Genomic DNA, 11,910 nt, shown 5'->3' on the forward strand with positions numbered 1-11,910 from the left:
ATTATAATTTCTTGCTCAATCCATGCATATTCAGAGGCAGGCTTGCTAAGTTTCCAAACATATATGGGAAGCATGAGCAATTGTTTGCTATTGCTCTCTAATTTTCTTGCATTTTGGCCAAAAAAAAAAAAAATGTGGCACACATAAAGTTGATCCTTCAGTATTTTTTTAATTTCCTTTATACCCTAATCTGTCATCACTTTTTGAAAAAAATATACCTTGTGAGGCTGAAACAATTAAGTATTTCCTATTGGTTCAGTGCAGAGTTCTATGTACAGGTACTCAATCAAATTTGTTTCTCACGGTGCTCCAATTTTCTATGGCCTAATTATTTCTCTCCTTGATCTAACAGTATCTGAGAGGGGGGTTTAAAAACTGTGTCTATGATTATGGATTTGACAACTTCTCCTACAGTTAGGTCGAGTTTTGCTTTACATACTTTGAAGCTATGTTGTTAGTATTCTGCAGATTTAAAATTGCTAATTTTCTTGGCGAATTAGCCTTTTGTCATCTAGCAATACCATTCTGTAACCCTAATATAATTAAAAAAATAATTTCAAAGTCTATTCGGTCTGATAGTCATACATCAATGTATTTTTGGTTAGTGTTTGCCAAGCATATTACTTTCAACCTCTCAATATCCTGTGTTTTAGGTTTTGTTTCTTATAAATGACATATACCTTTTAAAAAGTTTTTAAAAACAACGATTATCTGGGTGAGCCGCGGTGGCTCATACCTGTAATCCCAGCACTTTGGGAGGCCAAGGTAGGTGGATCACCTGAGGTCAGGAGTTCGAGACCAGCCTGCCCAACATGGCGAAACCCCGTCTCTACTAAAAATACAAAAATTAGCTGGGCATGATGGTGCCTGTAATCCCAGCTACTCAGGAGGCTAAGGCAGGAGAATTGCCTGAACTCGGGAGGCAGATGTTGTAGTAAGCCAAGATCATGCCACTGCAGTCCAGCCTGGGTGACAGAGCAAGACTCTGTCTCAAAATAATAATAATAATTTCTATTATCTAGTGGATTTCCACATTTATACTTGTTGTGACAGGCAGAGATCCTCACCACTACACTAATGAGAAAGACTCTTGTTGTGATTAGTAATACTGTGTAGTTGGATTTATTTGCATCTTCTTATTTTGTACTTTATAATTACCACATTTTTTTTACTTCCTACCTTTTCCAGCACTCTTTTCCTCCCTTCACCCAGATGATCAGATTTTTCTTTATTCCTCTATCATTTTAAAAGTTATATATTCCACATATATTAATGGTACTACTTAAACACAAACTCTTAACTTAAAAAAGCTATGATAACACCTTTATCCTCCTTCTTAATGGGATAAAACCCTTAGGATGCTTTCACTTCTGGCCAGGAGAGGTGGTTCATGTCTGTAATCCCAGCACTTTGGGAGGCCAAGGTGGGCCGATCACTTGAGGTCAAAAGTTCAAGACCAGCCTGGCATGGTGAAATCCCATCTCTACTTAAAATACAAAAATTAGCCAGGTGTGGTGGCACACCCCTGTAATCCCAGCTACTCTGGAGGCTGAGGCAGGAGAATCGCCGGAACTCAGGAATTAGAGGCTGCAGTGAGCTGACATCATGCCACTGCACTCTAGGCTGGGGCAACAGAGCCAGACTCCATCTCAAAAAAAAAAGGAATGCTTTCACTCCAGTGTCTTTCTATTCTTCTGCCATATTATTATTTTCTAGTACTTAATTATATCTTTTTTAACTCTCTCCCCAATTCCTCTTTATTACTATTTGTTCCATACTCCATGTTTTATTTATTCCATTCTTCTCATTTTAAATTCCATGGCCATTAACTAACAATATTTACTGTCCCAGGCTCTTAGTTATTTGCTTTATTATACAAAATAATCTCGTTACAGTGAACACTGCCTTGATCATTGCTTCTCCTTCTGAACCATATTCTCTTATCACTACTTCATGCTTCATACTTTCATTAAGGAGCCTTCAAACAGCTGTTAGTGAAAAGATGTATGAAGTTCATATTTCTTACCTGAGCCAAAACAATCTAAAAATTTCTTCTTTTAAAGGCAACAATTTTTTTTTTTTTTAAAGACGGGGTTTCACCATGTTGGTTAGGCTGGTCTTGAACTCCTGACCTCAGGTGATCTGCCTGCCTTGGCCTCCAAAGTGCTTGGATTACAGGTGTGAGCCACCAAGCCTGGCAAAGGCAACAAATTTTTAAAGATACTTCCTAGAGTATATATTTACAAAATCAAACCTGCAAAAGAACCCTTTTGTAACCGTAGCTCTTTCATTCTTTGCATTAAAGATTCAAATAATATTTAGCAGCAAGTCTATTTGGCAAATGACTAATGGGAAATGTTCTTCTCTTTCACAGATATAGGAAAAGGGATTAGTTAAGATGTTAGCTGATAGGAACCAACTATTGCCTCTAACAGAAGAATGATGATTAGCTTGACGTATTTAACACAAATGATTTCTAGCAGATGAAACCAATGTAAATCAATCTCAATTTAAAAAGCAAATCAGAAACAGAGTTCAGAGCTTGTTACCAGCTGACATTAAAAAAACGCCTCAAAACGTCTGCACATTATCTACAGAAGGTGGGGAGAGTCAACATAAACTTTAGAAATCTTTCGTGCAGCTCATTCTTTAATTGTGGTAAAATATACATAAAAGTGCTTATTCATTTTTCCAGAGTAGTTAGGTGACCTTCCTAAGATTACTCAGAGAAGGTGATGGGGCCTTGGATGGGTCAGGGTTCTCCCGCTGTGAACACCAGTTGTGGGGGTGGATGGGTGCGATTCTGCACTTGTGGATGCATGGGATTTCCCTGCAGAACTGTGCTTGGACTATTCTGGTTGGCCAGAAGAGCTTGACAACACAGGAAGGGAAAAAGAGGGCAAACACCAGGGCTACTCCCCAACTACCCCCAAAATAAATACAACTAAAGGCTCACACAACTTTTTTTTTAATCATTAAAATGCTGGGGAGGAAAGTCCAATCCCACAGATTTGCTTTAATGAGAAGACAATTCTTTTGCTTCTGCAGGAAGGCAAACTTGGACAGGTAACTGGGTCATTAGGATGGCTCAGATCCTGCAGGAAGTCTTTTACCATCAAGGACTTCAGAGTAGCTTTCGGCCAGGTGCGGCGGCTCACACCTGTAATCCTAGCACTTTGGGAGGCTGAGACGGGTGGATTGCCTGAGCTCAGGAGTTCGAGACCAGCCTAGGCAACACAGTGAAACCCTGTCTCTACTAAAATATAAAAAGTTAGCTAGGCGTAGCAGTGTGCACCTGTAGTCCCACCTACTCAGGAGGCTGATGCAAGAGAATCACTTAAACCTGGGAGGCGGAGGTTGCAGTAAGCCAAGATCGAGCCACTGCACTCCAGCCTGGGTGACAGAGCGAGACTCTGTCTCCAAAAAGAAAAAAAACACTGAATACCTTTCATGCTTTGGGCCACTGCTTGATGCAAAGAAACTGATGAAGTCTCTGTACTTAGGATCTCATGGCATCAATGAGGAGATATAATTATGCTCAAGGAATGAGGAGCTGTAGTAGGACCTTCAGGAAAGGGTGCACAATAAGCCAGAGTACTCCTGTGAGGACCACAAGGCCTGGGGTTGGATTTTTCTTCTTTTTGAGACAAAGTCTTACTCTGTCGCTCAAGCTGAAGTGCAGTGGCATGATCTCGGCTCACTGCAATCTCCGCCTCCCAGGTTCAAGCAATTCTCCTGCCTCAGCCTCCCAAGTAGCTGGGACTACAGGTGCACGCCACCATGCCCGGCTAATTTTTGTATATTTAGTAGAGATGGGGTTTCATTACGTGGGCCAGGCCAGTCTCGATCTCCTGTCCTTGGATCCGCCTGCCTCAGCCTCCCAAAGTGTTGGGATTACAGGCGTGAGCCACCGCGCCCGGCCTTCCATTTGGATTTTAAAACACTTTATAGATGTAATTATATTCCAAGGAGGAAGGGGAAAAATAACCTTCATTTGCCTGCCTACCTCTCCTGCTCTCAACTTGAACTTCATTTCTTATAGGACTCCTCTCCTGCTCCCACAAACTGGGTGAGGGGTCCTTCCTCAAAGCTCCCAAAATAAAGACTATAATCCTTCATGTGCAATCTCAAAAGCCAGTAAGCTCTGAAAACTTAAAAGTGTTTTCCTAAGTTTGCAGCAAGCTCTCTGGTGGCCAAAGGATGAGCCGAACTAACGTGAAACTCTTTTCAGCCTTTTCTTATCCCACTCAGCGTGAATACTCCTGTTCTGATGTGGAAGTAACAACCTGTTTGATGAAGGAGTGTTGCCCAGATCTGGCTGTAGTTATTATGGTATATACAGTACATTGTATGTATATTACCTTTCTAAAAGCCAAACATTTCTGACGGGCAAACCACAACTGGTCCACAGGGTTTCAGATTAACGGACTCTGAGGCCAGGTGCAGTGGCTCATGCCTGTAATCCCAGCACTTTTGGGAGGCTGAGGTGAAAGGATGACTTGAGGCCAGAAGTTCGAGACCAGCCTGGCCAACATGGTGAAACCCCCTTTCTGCTAAAAGTACAAAAAATTAGCCAGGTGTGGTGGCGTATGCCTGTAGTCCCAGCTACTCCGGAGGTTGAGGCAGGAGAATCCCTTGAACCCAAGAGGGGGAGGTTGCAGTGAGCTGATATCATGCTACTGCATTGCAACCTGGGCGACAGAGTTGAGACCCTGTCTCAAACAACAAAACCAAACCAAAACAGATAAGGGACTTTGGACCTATACCCTATGCATAAACGTTACTGCACTATGATTATTTATTCTTTGTAACCCCAGCACTTTGTCGAGTGCCTTGCATATAACAGATACACCACAAATATTTCCTAAGTGAGGAAGCAAGGCTAAGAAATTAGCTAAGAAGGGAAAATGGTCAGTGCCTTGGAAATGACCATGGCTCCCAACTTGCAGACCAGGCCTCTAAACCGTGAATGCCACTTCCTTCTTTTGACTTTGAAGGCCCTATAAATAGTTGCTGTTGATTGAGGGCAAGAAACATAGCTGCTGTCTTCACTAGGAATAAAAATAGTTCAGTGGTCTTACATTGATGGACCCACATATAATTTTAGCCCAGGAACACAAAGCATAGCAGGCACATTCAGACCTCGGGCCACATGGGCAGTGTCTTAGGGCCCTGTGAGCTTGGGAGACTTCGGGGCTGACCTGCTACATGTAGTGACCTTTCTGGCCTTACAATTTTCTTATCTATAAAATAGCAACCAATGTAGTCCCTAAAGGCCTCCCAGGTGGGTCTCTACCAAGGCAGCTCGTGGGAGGGACAGCAGCTGTCGCCCCGCACTGCAGAGTCCTGTGTCAACTTCAGGAACTTCTTCACTCCTGTCTACCGTTTTCATCCAGTGTTGTCTGTCCAACACCCCCATACCTCTTTTCTCGTCCAAAAAAAGCAAAGTAATGCAAAGAGGCAGTTTGGACCCAGGGCACAGAGGAGGCTCATTCTCATCCTTAACAATGGCCAAAGAATTCTGTGAAAAGTAGCCGTAGCAACAATTAGGTCCCCTGAATTTTAAGGAGCACAGGTGGCAATAGGGTGAATCACTGGCTAGCAAGGACTAGATTCAAATAGGAAACTCAATTGCAAAGTCTCAGGTCACAAGAGGGCCAGAGGCCTGGGGAGGAGACTGAGTGACACGAGAGGGCAGTTCTAAGCGTTCCCCGTGGGCGGTCCCTCCTTACCTGGTAACACAGGATGGTTTGCTGCAGCAGCCGCGCGTACCCGTCCAAGCGGACCCCGGAATTGCTCCTGCTCCGCATTTCCCGAGGCTCCTGGGCCGCAGAGCCCGCTCTGCCGCGTGGGCGCGGGACGTCGAGGCTGTGGCCTCCAAGCGGCCGTGGTTCCTGGACACTCACAGCCTCAGTCAGTTCTCGGAATGGGACTGGGCCGGAGGAGGTCGAGACTTTTCTAAACGCTAGCCCCAAAGTCCGGTTGGAAAGCAAGCCAACCAGAGGCGCGGGGGCGGGGACGGGGGCTGGCGTGACGAAGGTCCCGCCTAGGCCAGGCCGGCGGGGCTCCCGACGCTGGCGGGACCCGGGACGCCCCGCGGAAGCAGCGGGAAATAGGATTCCAGGCGTAGAGCGAGGACGCCCCTGCCGAGCCCCTTTTACGTCCCAGCGGTCGGGAGGAGGTCCCCCGGGCGGGAAAAAGAGTCCAGCCCGCCCAGGCCGCGCTCAGCCCCGCCCCTGGCCCCGCCCCCGCTGCGGAGCGGAACCCTCCAAGTCGCGGCCTGAGGGGGAAGGAAAAAGGGGAGGTCCGGGAGAGCCGCTGAGAAATCAGCAACCAGCGGGAACCACGTTTCCTCCCTGAGTCCCGTCTCTCCCCAGCCGGCTGCCAGCCCCAGCCGTGGCCACCTGGGCGCCTCGGCCCCTCCCGCCCCGCCTCCACCCCACCTCCACCCCACCTCCGCCCCTGCCGCAGAGTGGAACCCTTGGAACCCTGAGGGGCACAGGTAAGGAGGCCGCCCCGCCTCCCGCCTGTGACGACGTCTGGCCCTGTCTCCCATTCCCACCTCCGGCCCCGCCTCCGCCGCAGAGCGGAACCCTCAGAGTCGCGACCCTGAGGGGTGGGGGACGAAAAAGGAGGCTGCCCGCGGGAGTTTAGGGGAACCTGGTTCTGGGCAGGGGACGAGTCGGCTTCCCTGCGTGGTAGTGAGGAGGCCTCCGAGACGGGTGCCAATCCCACCCGAGGCAGGAGAAAGAGGGCCGCCCACCGCGGCCGCCTGGGCACCCCTCTGCGGGCAGGATTGGAGCCCCGCCCCTGGCGCCGTCTCCGTCGCCTAGCGGAATCGGAGTAGCCGGGCCCAGTCCGGAAGAAAAAGGGGGAGGCCCGGACAAGTGCCCCAGCGACACCTCTGGAGCCTGTGACCCCGCCCCTTGCCACCTGGGCGCCGCTCTCGCCGCCAGTTTCGCAGTTCATCTCTCACAGTTCTACAGCTTGAAACTTGGCATTCATTGTAATGTTTCGTGGCTGCTTATAACTTACAGTTCACAATCTTCGGCCTGGTATTCATTGTCCACCAAAATCTGGCCCACATAGGAATTCACTGGACAGCTAGACTAATGTAATCATTGTTTCCGCAAGCTCTTTGCCAGTCTCCAGGCATTTACTCTACGCTTGAACCCTTTGGTCCTTCCTCTTCTCCTTGACTAACTGAAGCCTATCTTTCCTTAACGGCCAGTTCAGCATCTCTATTAGCCTTCCCCCTTTTCTGAATTTCTATAGCCATTTCTTTAATAAGAGCTTAGGACTTGGAGTCAGTTCAGTTTGAGTTCAAATATCAGTTCTGCCATTTACAAGTGGTATGACCTTTGGCATACTGTTTTGCATGTTTGAACTTCAGTGTTGTCATCTGTAAAATGGGGATAATCATAGCACCTACCTCACAATATGACTTAAGATCAAGAGGATGAATATAAAGCATTTAGCACAAGCCTGGCTAGTATAAAAATATTTAATAAATCATAACTAATTTCATTGTCACTTGGCTGAAGTGTATTGCCTCCTGTCATTTATGTTTACGTGTGTGGATGAGGCATATTTTCCTAATTGGAATGTATGTTACTCACTGAAACAGTCTTTGGTATCTCCTACCATGCCTTGTTACAGGGTAGAGCATATAGTTGGAGCTCAATTAATGTTGCTTGCATGAATAAATGAAATCAGTCCTGCTTAGTTGAGTTCCTTTATGTTTGGTCCTTAATCAAGTTTATGTTAGATATTCCAGAACATAAATCTATGGCTTGACTCTGTCACTCAACTAAAGCACCAAACTCCTCATCAGCTCACATATTACTTCATGTAATACTTTGTTTTCTTAATATTGGCTCTTGAATTATGCAGCAATCCATGTGATGTGCCTCCATGAAGAATCTGCTGTGGTCTAGGGGGTGAGTAAAACCAGACATTGTTATCATCATTAAATGTTTTGGTAATCTGAAATGCACACTTGTTAGAATTGTCATGTATTCATCTGCATCTAAAATCTGGGATCATTGCTTCTTTTCACTGTGGTTTTTCTTTCCATTGGGTCCTTCTTTAGGAGTCAATTTTGCAGCCATATGGGAAATAACTGATGATCTTTGCTCCTTATCTGGCATTTCTACCTATTATAGAAACATTTCGGTTTCTTGACTTCTTTCTTTGCTATTCCTGCTATACACGCATGCACCTCTTTTGGTGTACAGGCCGTCTACAGGCTTAGGCTTTGGTCTATGCTTATTGCATAGCAACATGTAAGCTGTGTTCTTCAATAAGCTCAAGATTCTGGAATAAAACCAAGAAGGAAGGCTACTCTGTTTTAAACTTTTAAATTTCCGAGCAAACTTTAGTGATTCATTTTGGACCAGTAAGCTATATTATATAAGAATCAGTCTCATGTTTTAGTATCCTCATATCCTTGAGGTACAAAACTGCCATATCTGGGTTCCCATATCCATGAAGCCATTCTCTGGTTATCACCCAATAGAAACTTGTCTCCGAGTCATTTCTCAAATATTTGTCAAGAATCAGATATAGTATATGATAGGGTTTATTACTGTCTCTGAAGCTGATTCATGATCTCCATAAAGATGAAAACTTAGCGCCAAGCGTGGTGACTCATGCTTGTAATCCAGCAATTTGGGAGGCCAAGGTAGGCAAATCCCCTGAGGTCAGGAGTTCGAGACCAGCCTGGCCAACATGGTGAAACCCCTTCTTTACTAAAAATACAAAAATTAGCCGGGCATGGTGGTGGGTGCCTGTAATCCCAGCTACTCGGAAGGCTGAGGCAGGAGAATCACTTGAACCTGGGAGGTGGAGGTTGCAGTGAGCCAAGGTCACGCCATTGTACTCCAGCCTGGGCAACAAAGAGCAAAACTCCACCTAAAAAAAAAAAAAAAAAAAAATGCAAACCCAGAACTGGACCCTGGGGTAGCACCATGTATGATTTTTCTGACCCCAACCAGAGGATCTGCCATCATTCTGCCACGTTAACATCCAAGGTGGAAACCAATAAATGTTTCTTTTGTAGGGTTCAGATCTTTGACTCTAAAGAAAAGCACTCCATCTTTGACCCAGAGGGTCAATTCTGAATGAATTTGCCAAAAATGACCAATTCATCAAATTTAGTTATTTCTATGATAATTTAGTTGACTGGAGATCATTTTGTTTTTCATTACATTTTAAAGCATGTTGAATTTGTCTCTGCTCCAGCTTCCTGTAGCTCAGCTGAGACTTAGAGATAAAGAGAGGAAACACCAGGGAACATAAGATTTCTTCACAGTGAGGAATATGTTTATTAAATATATTTAAAAGAATGTATTCTAGAAGAACATATATTCCATTTTTGCCTGCTCTGACTTCTTGAAGCTGTACCCCGAGACTAACGTGAAAAGAAAGAAGTATATACTGGCCGGTCGCGGTGGCTCACACCTGTAATCCCAGCACTTTGAGAGGCCAAGGCGGGTGGATCACTTGAGGTCAGGAGTTTAAGACCAGTCTAGCCAATATGGTGAAACCACATCTCTACAAAAAGTATAAAAATTAACCAGGCATGGTGGCAGGTGTCTGTAATCCCAGCTACTCGGGAGGATGTGGCAAGAGAATCGCTTGAACCTGGGAGGCGGAGGGTGCAGTGAGCCAAGATCACACCATTGCACTCCAGCCTGGGTGACAGAGTGAGACTGTTTGAAAACAAAACAAAACAAAAAGGATATATTGATAAGAATTCTTCACATTGAAGCTTATGTTCTTCTTATGCCTACCCAGTCTTTCCTTTTTCCTGACCTTTGGACTCCAACTACAGCAGCAAGGAGCAGAGACAGAGACAAACTAAATAGTCCTTAAAATGCTCTTACGGAGACAAATGACCAAACGAGCCCACTCTGTGAACTGGTTATGCAGTAAATTAGATCTTCCTCTAAACGGCCTTCAACAAACTGACCGATTCCTAGCTGACCTCATTAGACATACCCAGTATCCCAAGTGAAGCTGTTTCACCGTTTTTTGTTTGTTTTAAAGATACAAGGTCTTTCTATGTTGCCCAAGCTGGACTCAAACTCCTGGAGCTCAAGCGATCCTCCTGCCTCAGCCTCCCAAGTAGCTGGGACTACAGGTGCTTGCCTGGCTTGCCTCACCATTTTCAGTAAGAACAATCGTGCTGCTGCTCACTGAAGTCAGCAGAGTTCCTTTGTGGGGTTAATGACTGCAGAGTGTTTTGTGAAAAACAAAACAAAACAAAACAACTACTCTAATATTTTCAGGAAATACTTCTTTAAATACTGGCCTCTGCCCTGACACTCCTTGCCTCCTAATATTGGCACCACCTCTGTTTCCTTACAGTACAGTCTCAGATTGTGGGATCAATCTTAAACCCAAAGGAGGATGCATCACAGAAACAGTCTCTGTTCTGCCCTATGTCTGCCTAAAGTAAGAAATAGATGAGAGAATTCATCTTAAGGACCACAGCGCAGACACAATAGGAAAAATAAGGTGGGTAGAACCTAAAAGATACTGGACATTGTGCATCCTTTTATGTATATTTTGGTTATGTAATTTGCTTCGGGGGATTGATTTCTGAGGTCTCACCCCTCCCCCAATCTAGAGGATCTCACATCTTCCTTATCAATTAAATACTTGGCATCTTTGTGGGAGCTGAGGACCTTGGAAGAAGAGCTTGCTCAGAGACCTCTTGGAAGGGTGAGGCCAGCTTCCCGTATTTGGGGATCGCACATGCTAACCAGCAATGCAGAAATCCCAAATCCTGTTCTCACTTTTCAGTAGTCCTACCTGTTTGACACTGAGGAAGTGGATACTTAGATGAGATTTGAACTGGGTCATGTACATTGCCTACAGGCCAAAGGCAATGTGTTGAAGAGATAATCTTCAAAGAGTCATGGGAAAATGGAAAGGAGACCTCAGAAACTGATCTCATGAGGCAGAACAACCCTTGCTCTGATTTCACAGTCACAGTCTGAGATATAACATTCATTCACTTGAATGTTGCATCTGCTGGGTACCTGCTGTTTTCCAAAAGATGTTATTGTTATGTTTGTCTTTTTTAAATTTTTTTATTGCATTTTAGATTTTGGGGTACATGTGAAGAACATGCAAGACTATTGCATAGGTACACACGTGGCAGTGTGATTTGCTGCCTTCTTCCCCTTCACCTATATCTGGCATTTCTCCCCATGCTATCTCTCCCCAACTCCCCACCCCGCGCTGTCCCTCCCCTATTTCCCCCCAACAGACCCCAGTGTATAGAGCCCCCCTCCCTGTGTCCATGTGTTCTCATTGTTCAACACCCGCCTATGAGTGAGAACGTGCAGTGTTTGATTTTCTGTTCTTGTGTCAGTTTGCTGAGAATGATGATTTCCAGGTTCATCCATGTCCCTACAAAGGACACGAACTCATTTTTGATGGCTGCATAATATTCCATGGTGTATATGTGCCACATTTTCCCTGTCCAGTCTATCATCGATGGGCATTTGGGTTGCTTCCAGGTCTTTGCTATTGTAAACTGTGCTGCAATGAACATTCGTGTGCATGTGTCCTTACAGTAACAACTTATAATCCTTTGGATATATACCCAGTAATGGGATTGCTGGGTCAAATGGAATTTCTATTTCTAAGTCCTTGAGGAATTGCCACACTATCTTCCACAATGGATGAACTAATTACTCCCACCAACAGTGTAAAAAATGTTCCTATTTCTCCACATCCTCTCCAGCATCTGTTGTCTCTAGATTTTTTAATGATTGCCATTCTAACTGGCGTGAGATGGTATTTCAATGTAGTTTTGATTTGCATTTCTCTGATGACCAGTGATGATGAGCATTTTTTCATATTTGTTGGCCTCATGTATGTCTTCTTTTGTAAAGT

At 45.0% G+C, this 11,910-nt stretch overlaps 1 protein-coding gene across 11 annotated transcripts in view; it reads right to left on the bottom strand.

The window, feature by feature from the left end:
• Nucleotides 1–6,057, bottom strand: part of PHKA2 (phosphorylase kinase regulatory subunit alpha 2) — a 102,544-nt gene extending 96,487 nt beyond the window's left edge. Inside the window, exon 1 of one of the 11 annotated variants that reach the window (XR_004271131.1) lies at nt 5,733–6,050. Coding sequence is in view for 8 of the 11 variants with exons in the window: in XM_032286029.1 (XP_032141920.1) it covers nt 5,733–5,810 (78 nt within the window). In the remaining 3 variants the exon portion in view is untranslated. Of the gene's footprint in view, nt 1–5,732 lie in introns of all 11 variants that reach the window. The other 10 variants (XR_004271130.1, XM_032286029.1, XM_032286031.1 and 7 more) reach the window with 10 other exon arrangements.
• Between the last annotated feature and the right edge of the window lie 5,853 nt (nt 6,058–11,910).

The sequence above is a fragment of the Sapajus apella genome, unplaced genomic scaffold (assembly GCF_009761245.1).
Source record: "Sapajus apella isolate SASKATOON/1434 unplaced genomic scaffold, GSC_monkey_1.0 scaffold17, whole genome shotgun sequence".
Taxonomy (NCBI): domain Eukaryota; kingdom Metazoa; phylum Chordata; class Mammalia; order Primates; family Cebidae; genus Sapajus; species Sapajus apella.